We start from the raw sequence: 14877 nt of genomic DNA, 5'->3' as shown, positions 1-14877 counted from the left end.
TGAATAAAATATGTTAAATTTATAATTTATTACCATTTCATATTGACTATCCTAAATTTCATCATTAAATGAATAAATAAATGTTAAATGAATGTCTTACAATTTAAAATTTTCTAAAGTCAAAATAATGTTAAGTAAACAGCAGTGACTGCCTAAAATAAAACTAACTTTAAAAGGTCAATTGTGGAGTAATTTAAAGTGTTTCTCTGGACGGGGAGACCTGGTGGCAATCAGAGGAAGGACAGCAGGTTACCAAGAAGAGACTTGATACCCTATGAGCATATAGAGGGGGAGGTAATCCCCCTCAGGAACAGTCATAGGGGAGGGGAATAAGGGGAAATTGGGAGGGAGGGAAGAATGGGAGGATACAAGGGATGAGATAACCATTGAGATGTAACAAGAATAAATTAATAAAGGAGAAAAAAATGTAAAAAAAATAAATAAAGTGTTTCTAAGGTTCTATATAGGTAAATGCTGAAGGGAAGACCCCAAACTACAGACATCAGTTAATTACTGGGTACTTGACCTTGTATGAGGACTGATGGAGCACAGGGAGAGGATGGTGGTGAATATACACTTCTGTCTCTTATCACGGTCACAATACTCCAGAAACAATTATTACCGAGGAAGTCATTTCACAGAATGCCACAGCAGTGGGCTCATCCTCATAAAATTCATTGGCTTTATCATATTTTCCACTACCTGAAGTAGTAGGTTTGCTAGAATAGTGGAATGCTCCTTATTAGGCATAAAAATTATTTTATTTTATTTGGAAGATGACAACCATTGTTATTATACAAGAAAGTTGGTACTTGTTTTTAAACATTTTTTATTTTGCACATATATATTTATATTATTACACATATGTACAATAACATTCTTTTAAAGACAATTGCTTGTCAGTTAGGAAGCAATGGCTCTTAGAGTTGAAGCAGGTTTCCATAGAATGTGTACCTGCTTTTATTCAGCACCTGGGTACGTAGTAAATTTTTTTTTTAAGATTTATATATTTATTATTTATAGAATGCTTTGTATGCATGTATACCTGCAGGCCAGAAGAGGGCATCAGATCACATCATAGATGAATGTGAGGCACCACGTAGTTGCTGGGAATCGAACTCATGACCTCTGGAAGAGCAGTCAGTGTTCTTAAATGCTGAGCCATCTCTCCATCCCCAAGCACGTAGTAAATTTTATCCCATAGCCAGAATGCACAGATTCTGGAGTCACAGAGTGGAAATAGGAGTAGTACTGCTCGTTGTTGCTCCTAATGACTTCCTACAAAGGTTTTAATTCCTACTATTGTGACCTTATGCTTTAGGCTAAGAATATTTAATTTTAGAGGAAGGCATCCTTAACATCAAGGATATGGAGTCAGGAAGAGGATGGCAGAGGTATATAAGGCCATGTTTCATTTACAAGTATGGAAACCTCAAATAACAAAAAATAATAATAATACAAAAAGAAAGATAGTTATGCATGTATGAACAGTGACAGAAACAGGATTATAAATGCCCTGAGCATATCTTCTCAGTTTTGTTTAGATCATGTCTACACATATTTATGCGAACTGTCTTGCTTTCTTAAACTCTTATTCCTTTACAATGTAACTTTACAGTGAGTTTATAGCACTCGCTGAGTTTTGTTAAATTGATATGAACATATCTAAGTTGTAGGAGTCTTCAAAGAATGAGAACTTGTCAAAAATGCCATCTATTCTGGGAAAAGAATTATTAGATTTTAGACTATCATCTGCTGTACATTGTATTAGTTCAGGTTTTGTGAATGTTAATTTTTTTATTTTTATTTTAAGCTTGATTGAATTGGGAAATGACTAGAAGATTAGTAAGTACACTTTTGGACGTGAAACCTAATATGGGAGAATAAGAAAGCTAGCCAGTACGTATAAGCTCTGTTTTTCCTAGGTGATGGTGTTCACTGATGCTGTGATTGCATCACTACCAAATTCCAAGTTTTCAGGCTTCAACACACTGTCGCTTTAAGTACTTTCCAGTGAGCTTCCTTACATTTCAGTTCCATCTGAAAGATTGTGTCTGTGCATGCTTAGTCATTCCAGAATTCCTCTTTCTACTTCGTTGCAGCCAAAGTCCACAAACCTTCAGCATATTCTAGACAGGTATGTCTCTCAAGGTAAATGCTCAAACTCAGTCTGACACTCAGTGTCATGGCATGGAGAAAGTTTGCCCCCTAGTGAAGCTGCTACGTACATTTTCACCCAAACACAGTACCTGAATGTAAATAGAGACTATGTCCAATATTAATAACAAAATCTGCTTCTGATACTGTGATGCAGGGATTATAATATTTTTCTCAGTGTTATCAAAGGTAAGCAGGATGACAGACATCTTGTGAAATTCACTGAGCCAGTGTATGGGCAGAAAGAAGGCTGGAAAATCTGAAATGTTAACATGGTCTCTGTTATGGCATCTTTCTTGTAATAGCACATAATGGGGTAGTCTACATCGCAGTGGCCCACAAACACCTCAGAGCCCTACTCTAATGAGGATACTACTGAATAACTGTGTCCAGTAGACAAAGGCCCATGGCAGTGGTATCCTGCCTGTGTTTACTGATGCCTACAGCATATGGGCATTATCTATAGAAAGCTACACAATCCAGAAGAAGTGTCGTCTATAACCTGGTTATATTCAGAGTGCAAGAAGTAAAAAGAGGTAAAAATGAATAATAGAATTGAGGAACAGATTTTCAGGTTCCATTTCCTATCTTCCCTTCCTTAAATGACCACTTAGACCTTCGCTGGTTTTCTTAAGCAGAATAATAAAGAAGGAAAAGAATGCAATACAGATATCTCAGTGAGGTATCAGAGAGCCCGATTGCATGAGTGGGCAATTCTTAGCTGTGTTTGACACAATGTCCATTTTATAATACAAGCATAATTTGCCATACGTTTCTTATTCTCCTGTATGAAAAATAGCAAAACTTAGCAATATTCATTTTTCAAAAGAGCAGTAAGTAGGCTTTTACAAGTTTCAGCTGCATTAGACACTTCGGAATTTAGGAAGCCACCAGGAATTCTGTAGCACGATGAGAAGGACAGAATCCAGCTACAGAGAAAGCACTCCTCTCTGCGAATCTCTGTTGGTAGCCGAGGGACACAAGGCCAGCTCCGTACTTACACTAGACACTCTACATGAAAGATTTTAACCTTAAAATTCGGTGATGAAATAGTAAATCTTTGGAGCTGAGGAATACACATGAAGGGAAACTGCTGCTCTTCCAGAAAAATCTGTATTTGGTTCCTAGCTTCTACACTGGGTGACTAAAAGCCCTCTATATGTCGGGTTCTTGCCCCCATAGACCTTAGACACACAGATGATGTACATACCTACATGCAGACATGCACACCTACACATACCATGATAATATTAATAAAAATTTCTTAGAAATATTCTGTTCAGTGCTATCCTAGACAACATGGAAAGATGACTACCATTATTTCTATTCATGTCACAAAAGGGGGTATAAATCAGATATATAAACTATATGTCTCTATATATAACTATAGACTTTCTATAGCTATAAACTTCTTGGTCAGCAATCCTGACAGCTTCTCTGCTTTAACACTCCTGGGAGACTTTCTGTCTCGAGACACAGAATTTCCAGAATGTGAGCGCGGGAAATCCACTCATACATACAGTCTCTTCCAGAATAGAACACAGAGGGCCCAAAAGGAGTGAGGAATTGTTGTCTTATTACAGAACACGTCAGGTTTTCAGCATATTCCTGTTGCTGCGTCCTAGATGCCTTACCCCTTAGCTATGAGAGAGTGTTTAGATCTAGTCATCTTATGGAATAAAATGAATTATCCTTTCAAGGTTAAAAAAAATTATAAAATCTAACTGCAATGGTGTCAGTGGTGGCTGTAAAATCTGAGGCCACCTCACCTTTCCTGTGGAGGCACTTGTGGAATTTGCCCCATGATTACTCTGGGTCTCAGTGCACTGTGTTTGTGTTAATAGAATCTGTACCTTCACCTTAGCTTGCTTGTGTTTATGTCAGAAGGAATGCCGGGTCAAAGATGTTTCTCACTAGTCTACAGCTGCAGTTACTGTGGGTAGAATAACAAATATGGGAAAATAATATCTGCTAGAGTTCTGGAAATGTCACAATGGAGCCCATACATTACTCAAAGCGACTTATCTATTAATAATGTAAGGAAGGAGATTTAGTGTAAGCTGATTAAAGTGATTGAGTTACAGTGGAACACACAAAACAACTATGTACAGTCTGTCCTAGCGGGAACAGCAAAATATCCGTGCTGTGAAACTGAGACTTCGTCTTTAAACCAAAGGAAGTAAATCTTTTCCTTCTTCCATGGACAAAGGTTGTTTACTAACTCTCAGTTACCTACACTCCTTTTCATCCTTAGACAACTATTTCTCAGAAGACAAGACATTCTCCATTGTGGAACAGATGTATTGTCTATTAAAACACTTATTTTGCATCAAATTCTAATGTTTTAGAAGGCCGTATTTGGAGTATGGAATTCCGGAAGTTATTTCAGACCTTTATGTTGGTAGCTTAGGATGTCCGATAGATGTCAAAATGAATTACAAATTTGCCAAACATGATTTATACTATTTTAGATTTGTATGTAAGCTACTGAAATAAAATAAAACTTGGAAATAAAAAAATGGTCTCACGAGAAAGGTATTTTTGTGAGTTAGGTAATAAAGAAAATTCTGCAGTCAATAAACAAATTAAAATGTATAACAGAAAATAGTTTATTACAGCAAATGCTGTTTACTCATGATCTAATAAAATGCTCATTTAAAACTGAAAATATTTGGGGTCTTTTTGTCTGAAAAATATTTCTTTGATGATCAGCCATTTAAAGCCTGCCTTTCTTTAAGACAGTTAGTAAGAAGTGTTACTTCAATTATAGGATTACTTCTAAGAAAATGAAGTTTATATATATACTTTTGAACAACAAGAAAATGTTTATTAAATTTTAAAACCTACAAATAAAATGCCATGAGTAATTTTCTTTTTTTTTTCTTTTTCCAAGTCAGAATGTGTTTTTATTCATTATTCACATTACTCGTTAATTGTTATATTTAAACAATTACAGGATGTTCAGGCAATTTAGCAAACTGTTCTAAAGAAAATCCTATGTCAATGTTTTATAGGATCTGAAGAATAAGCTGAGTCACTCCTATAAATCATTAGAATATTTAAATCAAGTTCAATTATAATTCATAGGATTTTTAGTAAAATACTTCACAAATGCAGAGTAAGTAATAATATAGTCATATATTTTTACATAAATTATTTTGAGTAATAGTATTCTATAATATTTTTTATTAATTTATTCTTGTTACATCTCAATAGTTATTCCATCCCTTGTATCCTCCCATTCTTCCCTCCCTCCCATTTTCCCCTTATTCCCCTCCCCTATGACTGTAATTTTCAATTCTTATTTGACCCTGCTAACTGCACACACTTAAGGACTAATGGACTAATTAAGGACTAATTTGTTTTAGATGCTATGGATTGAATTCCCCAACTTCTTTTATCTGTATTTAGTTTCCTGCTTTATTTACTTTTAATCTGGAGGGTTTCTTTCTATTTCTATTTGTTTTTAATGTTATCAGCATCTTAATGATATAATCCATATAACATGAATAACTTAAGTGATATATCTCCATCATGAATCTATAAAATAATAAGATTTGTTTTATAATGTAAACAACAGGCATCTGCTTTTCTAATAGAAGACATTAAATCACAACATTTGTCATCACAAAACATTTAATCCAAATTCTATATAATTTATACATCATTGATCCAGTATAGAAGGTATTTAGTTGCTTTTTGAATAAATATATTCAACAAATATATTAATTTATCTTAAAAGTATAAAACTAACTTTTGTTGTTATTTTTAATGCAATAACAGTTGACCATGAAATGTTTTCAACACTGCATTAAAAATGCCACTGCCCTGGAGCTGTAGACAAAGCATGAATCTCATTCAATTAGTGCTGTAGTACTAATGTACACTTCCCGATTAGGAAAATAAAGTTATGAACAATAGGAACTGCACCTCTGGACCTCCCTTTTGAGTTACACCATGTTTTTCACCATATATATGTACACAGTTTTCAGATCATGATCATTTACATAGCAAGAGGGAAAGTTGTCCAATTATCACAGTGCTATATGAAAAATACTAGAAAAGACTGCTTTCTTCTCTGTAGTTCCAGATCCATAAGAAGGATGATTACAAAAGACACCACATACACAGAAGCTTTAGACTTTTCAAAAGTACAACTTCAGGATCACGTACTATTAAGAGTGAAATGCAGACTCACAAATCAAAAAAAAAAATGTTATATGTTGATACAATCTGGTTGATTTTGACTCTAGTACAATTCTGCAAAACAGTAGTTTCAACTCTAATTTGACTACCTAACTGCTACTCTTTGCTACATGCTTTCTGAGAGGCTTAGAAGTGCCAGCACTACTGTTGGGCTATCCTATTGGGGATATTGTTGTTAAAATGCTGTGAAAAGTTTCACTTGAAAACATTACAGACTGTGATCATTAACACTGTACATGTTTAAACTTGTTCCTCACTAATACACACCTAACACGCAACCTGTGCACTTGGAATTTTTTTTTCAATCTTCCTTTGAAATGCAACTTTGTGAAACTATGTCTTCAACATAGTCCCATTTTTGTGCCGCAGATGTCTCCTTCCTTGGCTTGAGAAGTGGATGAGATTTAGATTTAGTCAACCTATGGAATAAAACAAAGTATTCCTTCAATATTAAAATAATAACAATAATAAAATCTAGTTGCAATGGCATCAGTAGTGGCGGTAAAGTCTGGGCCTACCTCAACATTCATGAGCAGGCACTTATGGAATTTGTCCCACGATTATTCTGGGCTTGCATGACATTTGTGTTGATTAAATCTGTACCTGGAGCTTAGCTTATGTATGTTTGGGTCAGAAAGAAGGCCTGGTCAAGGATTTTTCTCAGTAGAGTATACCTGCAGTTACTGTGGGTAGAATAACATATGGGATAATAATATCTTCTGGCATTCTGGAAGTGTCACAATGGAGCCCAAATATTATTTATTCTGGCTTATCTCTTAGCAATAATTCATCTTCTTACATAAACTTAAACTCTAAACATCTATAAACTAAACTTTAAAGAATGGTCCAAATGTATTAGGCAACTTTGTAAACAGTAAATTATATGACATATACTGTGACAAAATAAATAAATAAAAACTTAAAAGAGTTGCTCTATTTATAGAATAAAAGTTATTTTAAAATTCCTTTAACACATACACGCATATAAAATCTGTTAACCTAATAATAACATAAATATTTCAATAAAATAATAAGAATATACTACTAATAGTTTATTGGGTAAAACAATAACTTAGAATAAAGTATGATATTAAAACTTTAGTAAATCTAAATAACTGTCATCTAAAGATTGTGATGAGAATATTTTCAAAGATTATGTAATACTGTACCAAAGGTCTGCTGTCACCAGATTTTAGACAGCAGGATGGAAAAAAGATGGCTTTATATATTTTCAGATAGAATTTTAAATTTTCACAAATTTTATAATGTTTAACAATTTACAATGTTTATAATGTTTAACAATGTAGTTTAACAATTGTTTTCAAAAACTCTTCCCACATAGACAAAACATATTATATTATATTATATTATATTATATTATATTATATTAAACAAATTTAATAGTAAATTTTAGTTTGACATTAATAAGAGTAATACAATATCTTTATTTTTGTTAGCCAAAATGAAAAATCAAAAGTATAAAAATAATATGCTAAGCCACAAACATTTGGGAATCTGTTAGAAAGACCCTTTAAAAGCAAAAAAATAAATTTAAAAATTCCCTAAGAAACAATATACAAATTGTTGGTCTAAATAAAAAGCCTTAGTTTCTTTTTATACTTTATTATTTTTTTCCAGGTCATGCATACATATGACCTCCAGGGCCAGAACTTGTCTGGAGTCATTGCACCTGTATTAGACAGCAATGTTCGTTTGTTCTTCCTTCCTTCCTTCCTTCCTTCCTTCCTTCCTTCCTTCCTTCCTTTACTTTACATCCTGGTTGTAGCCCCATCCCTCCTCACCTCTCAATCCTGCCCTCCCCTCATCCCCCCTACTCTTCCTCTATTTCTCAGAAAAGGGTGACCCCCCCTTTATGTCCACCCCAGCTCATCAAGTCATATCAGGACTGAGCGTGTCCTCTTCCCCTGTGGCCTGGCAAGGCAGTCCCATCAGAGGGAAGTAATCAAAAAGCTGGCAAGAGAGTCATCGTCAGAAAGGACCCACATGAAGGCTGGGCTGCCCATCAGCTACATCTTTGCAGAGGGCATAGGTCCAATCCATGCATGGCCCTTTGTTGGTGCTTCAGTCTCAGCAGGTCCTTCTGGGCCCTGGTTAGTTGGCTTTGTTGGTCTTCTTCTGAAGCTTCTGTCGCCTCTGGGTCTTTTTCTCCTTCTGCCCGCTTTTCCCACGAGTCTCCCTAAGCATTGGCCAATGTTTGGCTGTGACTCTCAGCAACTGTTTTGAGGCACTGCTGGGTGGAGCCTCTCAGAGGACAACTCCCAACTCCACTAGGCTCCTGTCTGCAAGCAGAGCAGAGCATTGTTAACAGTGCCAGGGGTTGTTTCCCTCCCATGGGGTCTGTTTTAGAATGGGCTAGGAACTGAGCGGACATTCCCTTAATATCCCCTCTATCTGCTCTATGTTTATCCCTGCACATCATGTAGGCAGGGTGAATTTTGAGTCAAAGGTTTTGTGACTGGGTTGGTGTTCTCCCCCGCCCCATCTACTAGGAGTCATGTCAAGTTAAAGGATGTCCTCTTCAGTCTCTATGGCCCCTGCTACTAGGTGTCTCTGCTAGAGTCCCTCTCACGTATACACCCCTGGGAACCTACCCCGACTTAGGTCTCCAGCTTGTCACAGAGATGCCTCTCCCCACAGAGTTTCTCTTTTCTCTACAGGCCTTTTGTCCTCCCACTGCCCACTCTCCCAAGGTCTGATCTCCACTGGTAACAGCTGAAGAGAAGGAATAAGGTAGGAGAGGAGGCACCAATGTTCTTAACCAAAACTTTCTGTTTGGATTAGAGGGAATTTACAGAGTGATTAGCACATTGGAGATGGAGGACGAGAGCATTATTCTGTGTGGTGTGGTTCCCATGTGCACATATTAGACATCTTAATTCCTAGGTTCGTGTGTGTGTGTGTGTGTGTGTGTGTGTGTGTGTGTGTGTGTGAGAGAGAGAGAGAGAGAGAGAGAGAGAGAGAGAGAGAGAGAGAGAGACAGAGACAGAGAGACAAAGAGACAGAGACAGAGAGACAAAGAGACAGAGAGAGACAGAGACAGAGACACAGAGAGAGAGAGACAGAGAGAGACAGAGAGAGACAGAGAGAGAGAGAGGGGGGGGGGGGAAGAGGGAACTCATTAGAAAACCATAGAGGTGAGTGGAGTAGCAAAGTGATTCAGGAGTTGTTTTTTTCTGCCCTGTTTGTTTCTGCTCTTCAATTGGATATTGCATTTTAGTTCATGTTGATAATGGGAAACTCCTGCTTCTCTTAGATAAAAAGGAACGTATAATGCAACCACATTTCACCATGGTCAAACTTATCACAAGGCCTTCCTTTCAGAGGAGGGGAAGCAGGAAGTTTTGACTTAAGTCCTCTTATGTTCTTCCCTTTTCATTTCTACCAGGCTTTGTGAAGTTTGTGGAGAAGTTTCCACCCAGGTGACCTATTGCTGCGTGGTTTCCAGTCACAGCTGCAATCCATTTTTTTCCCCCTCGTAATCTCCTATTTCTGACAGCTGTTGAAACAGCAGGCCCTTGCATGTAAGTGTGTATTTCCATGGCGGCAAGCCCTTCAAATCTTTGCTGCTTGTAAAGTCACAGGCTGCTCTTGAGTTTTTTGTTTTCTTGTTTTTCTTCCTGGAATAGGCATGAGGTGCCCTACCCTTCCTACGACACTACCAGCTCTGAGTGTTCTTCGCAGCAGCACCCTCTCAGACTGAAGGTAAAAACTGAACAACAAGATCACATTGTGAAGTAAAATTTATTTTTAAATTACTTTCCCTGAAGCATTTGACCTATATCCATAGAGCCTTGTGACCCTACAAAAATCTTTCCTGAGCACTTGCGCAATTTGATTATCTCTTGAATAATATCTAATTCTCCAAAGGAAACACAGTGTCTTAACTATGCTGTGGAGACCATCTACTTCCAGTGCTCATTTTTAACTCTGGATTTAATAGAACTCTTTTGAAGCATGCTGGGATTTTGTGGGTGGTGGTAGTGGAGGGGTTCTTGTGAACCTTAAGTTCATTTAGAACAAAGAAATCCTTCTAGAATCTTCATTTCTCTGCCAAATCTTTCTTCCACGTTTAAACACATTCATGTATACACAGTGGGGAGCAAATTCTAGAAGGTGTGTTTCAAGAGCTGGGGTTCATGTGCAGCACACAAAGTTATTTGTTATTCATATACTGTAGATAGACTTGGTTGAAAAAATTAGTCAATAGCAGAAAGGATCTTTTTAATCCTTTCTTTCTTTCCTATATTTTTTCTTCAGCACTGTGCCTCACAAATAATTAGGATCACAGAAACAGGCCTTTTCATGAGAAGAGTCACTCAATCTTAATGACAGATGACTCAGTTAATGCCTCCTAAGATACATTTTTAATTCCATTTTAATCCATTAGTTGTTCCTAGAATGATTTTTAGATACTTTAATTTTAGGTTATGTCTCAACTTGAAGGAAGATTTTTTTTGTGTGTTGTGTAATTTGTAACTGAAAAAATTCCCCACCTCTTTTCCTGCATGACTTAAAGACTTTGTGTCTTATAGTTCATATTTTATAGGGAACACCCTAGTTCAACAATATTAACTACTTAGTACCTTATCTGTCCTTTTTACTCTATGTCCCCTGTAACGCTGAATTCTGATCCCAGAAGTAACTATTCACTATGTTCACTCAAGTCCAGTATCTGAAAGGCTGCACAATTGGTCATGCCTGAATTCCACGACAGTGTATTCTGACCTGGATGCATTGTTTTTGTGTTACTCATTCCATTCACTTCTGTCAACATGTTCCTGTGTTAAGAGCCTGAGGTTTAAGGGGAGAAGAATTGGTTCCTTGACTGAAAAGAAAACCCTTAAAAATTGTGAAGGCTCTTCGATGGATCAGGCAAGTCACAGGGCTTTAAAAACATAGGGCTGGGCCCAGAAATAAAAGTACAATATGACCCCATGAACAGACCAAAGTCCATTCCTGGTGGCCACTCCTTCTCTGTCAACTGTGGATTAGACAACCTAGAACTGCTTAGTCACTTGTTCCCTATACAAATTGAAAGTCACATCTTAAGACTAGGTAAAGGTAGCCTGCTATCCTTCCTCTGAGTGCCACCAGGTCTCCCCCTCCAGGGGACATGGTCAAATATGAGGCACCAGAGTTCATGTGAAAGTCATACCCCACTCTCCACTCAACTGTGGAGAATGTCCTGTCCATTGGCTGGATCTGGATAGGGGTTTGAAGTTTACGGCCTATGAGCATATACAGGGGGAGGAGGTCCCCCTCAGTCACAGTCATAGAGGAGGGGAGTAAGGGGGAAATGGGAGGAAGGGAGGTTTGGGAAGATACAAGGGAGGGGGAGGGGATAACCATTGAGATGTAATATGAATAAATTAATAAAATAAAATAAAATAAAAAGAATTTCAAACCCTATGAACTGGGGGAGGAGGTCCCCCTCAGTCACAGACATAGGGTAAGGGAGTAAGGGGAAAGTGGGAGGGAGGGAGGAATGGGAGGATACAAGGGATGGGATAGCAATTGAGATGTAATATGAATAAATTAATAAAATACATTTTAAAAAGGAAAAAAAGACTAGGTGAGGGATGGTGATAATGAACATAATTATGCAATGTCTTTTCTTAAGGACATTGAATTCATTTTAATAAATTAGTATCTACAACCTACATTATTGGCAATAATTTAAAACGGCTTGGAGTCAGCCTTCTCAAAATTTAAAGCATTGTTTACTGCAGGGAGTCTCAGGGTCTAATTAAAATGCAGATCCTAATTCTACACTGGGACCTGGGTACCCTTCATTTTTAACAAGATCTCAGAAGAGACCAATGGGTACTTGTACCTAGGCCAGACCTTGCGTCAGATATGTCGGTTTACATTACAAATAGAAAACAGAACTAGAAGCTACATTAAACATTAAGAAGTGATGGGTAACTTTACCAAATATAACAGAAACTAAATACCCACAATTCCAAGATACTCAATATAGCTGAAGTCTATTTTTGCATGTGTGGGCATACTCATGCATAAACACAGAAATAACTATAGTTGGGAGCATCTTGAATCATTTTCTTAAGAGTAGTGACAGGCTCCAGCCAAGGACAATACAGGCAGTAAACCTTAAACCCCTACCCAGATCTAGCCAATGGACAGGACATTCTCCACAGTTGAGTGGAGAGTGGGGTATGACTTTCACATGAACTCTGGTGCCTCATATTTGACCATGTCCCCTGGAGGGGGAGACCTGGTGGCACTCAGAGGAAGGATAGCAGGTTACCAAGAAGAGACTTGATACCCTATGAGCATATACAGAGGGAGGTAATCCCCCTCAGGAACAGTCATAGGGGAGGGGAATAAGGGGAAAATGGGAGGAAGGGAAGAATGGGAGGATACAAGGGATGGGATAACCATTGAGATGTAACAAGAATAAATTAATAAAAATAAAAAAAGAAATAACTCTTAGAAGAAGACAAACTGAATTCAGTGCTGTCACTTTAAAAGTCAGAATGACAGTAGACTAACCCCAAAGGAAAATGAGGCACAGCTAACGTGCTGCTACATCTTGTAAATGGATAATTTTTACCATATTTGCAGAAAAATGACTTAATTCCCAGATGCATAGCCCCCTTTCTCTTCAAAGCTTCCTCTGAAGACCTTTGTTCTGCTGTCAGAGAGCCAATCACTGCCCTTGCCAATCGGTAGCGTTACTCCAACCCTTTACGTTTCCGTGTACACTGTGATTAAGTCAAAGTTCACTTTGCATTTGTATTTGACTTTTATTCCTTCTACTCCGTGGATTCCTCCACAGTTTAACTGTTACTAGATAGCCTATTCAGCGCCTGCACAGCCTGCTACAAAAATGTCTACCCCAGAAAAGTTTTGGAGAAAAGATCTGAAGATAGTTCGTGGCTATCCCATGATCCATGCTTTTGTACTGAACTGGGAAATGATTGAACAGTTCCAGAGCAAACCAGATGACCTTGTAATAACCACTTACCCAAAATCAGGTGAGTCCTGTATCCTGGATAACGCAGGTCTAACCTTGTCTTTTTGTCTTAAGTTATTTTATTCATGTGTCTCTCTCTCTCTCTCTCTCTCTCTCTCTCTCTCTCTCTCTCTCTCTCTCTCTCTCTGTGTGTGTGTGTGTGTGTGTGTGTGTTTGTTTGTATTCAAGGGGCCATGTGGTGCGGGTACCCACAGAAGTGAGATGAATCCAGTCTCCAGAGGTGGTATAGGAGGGAGGGGCACATGTTATAGAGTTTAGATGGTGGAAAAGGAAGAGGCTAATGATGTTATTATATTGTAATCTAAAAAGAACTATTTATTTTACGAAATTCACAAAAATGTTTCATGTTTACATCTGTGCACTTCTCAGAGAATAAAAACCAAACCATTAAAAAAAAAAACCCTGATTGCTGCTTTTAAAAATCCTGGCTTTTCTTACAGGTACCACCTGGATGAGTGAAATTGTAGACATGGTTCTAAATGATGGAAATGTTGAAAAGTGCAAGCGAGACGTTATTACCACCAGAGTTCCAATGTTGGAACTGAATGTTCCTGATACAAGACTATCAGGTAAATGTAAAACTCCCGGTGACGGAGATTTTGCAAGAATATTCTAACCTAGCATAGTCCTGGTTGTAATTCCAACTCAGAAAAAAAAAAAGAGTAAAAGAAAGGAAAAAGAAGCAGAGAACAAATGCTCACATAATTATAAAGACTTATCCACTGTGTTAAGTTAGTTATAAAAATTATTAGTAAAATAATAATCATTTATCAAGGAATGTACAATAATACTTTAACATTAGAAAGCAAATCAAATTATAACATATATCAATTCTACTAGGCTTACATCTGCTGACATCCTGCATCCCTTCATCCAGCCCCAGGTGCTTCAGTTGCTATTACCCAACAGAACAGGACAGATTCCAGGACGGCCCTGTAGAAAGCTTCTGATCCCAATCGGTCCAGCATTTCAGACTGTGGGACTAAATTTGGGATGCTAAAGTTATACTTTGGATTGATTGACAGACAGATTATGTAAGGAATGTGAGGAAAATGAAGAATAAAGAATGAGTTTAGAGGTTTTATTTAGGCCAACCAAATGTTCTATGAAGCCAGGTGTTTACTTGGAAACTTAGGAAATATGTATATAGGTAAGGTTATTAATAATTCTATATAAAATGTTAGATTTGAGGTACTGAATATTTTAAATAATCAGTTGAATGATATTCATTTGGCATAATTGGCCCTTTGAAACAATACTGTTGACCCACATAAGTGTAATATAGTATCAAAATATAATGGTTATCCATAAAAGCTACCATCATGATGAGGTTTGGACAGAGGAGCTAGCAAAAAATAAGCAAGCTGAGAGAGAATGGAAAATCCTGGTCTTACAGGCAAGTGTGGAAAGTCATTTTTAAGTGAAGCTCCTAGGAACCCAGATAAGAACATAAATACTCCTATAAGAAGGAGAGTAACCCTTCCCATGCTTCAACT

The 14877-nt window shown here is 37.3% G+C and overlaps 1 protein-coding gene across 1 annotated transcript in view; it reads left to right on the top strand.

Annotated features, from left to right (window-relative positions):
• The window catches only part of LOC311584186 (uncharacterized protein), a 46353-nt gene that overhangs the window by 20772 nt on the left and 10704 nt on the right, over positions 1–14877 (top strand). The window contains exons 9-12 of the mRNA XM_084758292.1: positions 9770–9803; positions 10011–10086; positions 13199–13382; positions 13822–13950. Of these exons, the coding sequence (XP_084614418.1) occupies positions 9770–9803; positions 10011–10086; positions 13199–13382; positions 13822–13950 (423 nt within the window). The remainder of the gene's footprint in view (positions 1–9769; positions 9804–10010; positions 10087–13198; positions 13383–13821; positions 13951–14877) is intronic.

This window comes from Acomys minous, assembly GCF_964271855.1.
Source record: "Acomys minous genome assembly, chromosome: 15".
Taxonomy (NCBI): Eukaryota; Metazoa; Chordata; class Mammalia; order Rodentia; family Muridae; genus Acomys; species Acomys minous.
This window is presented reverse-complemented; position numbering and strand designations above follow the sequence as displayed.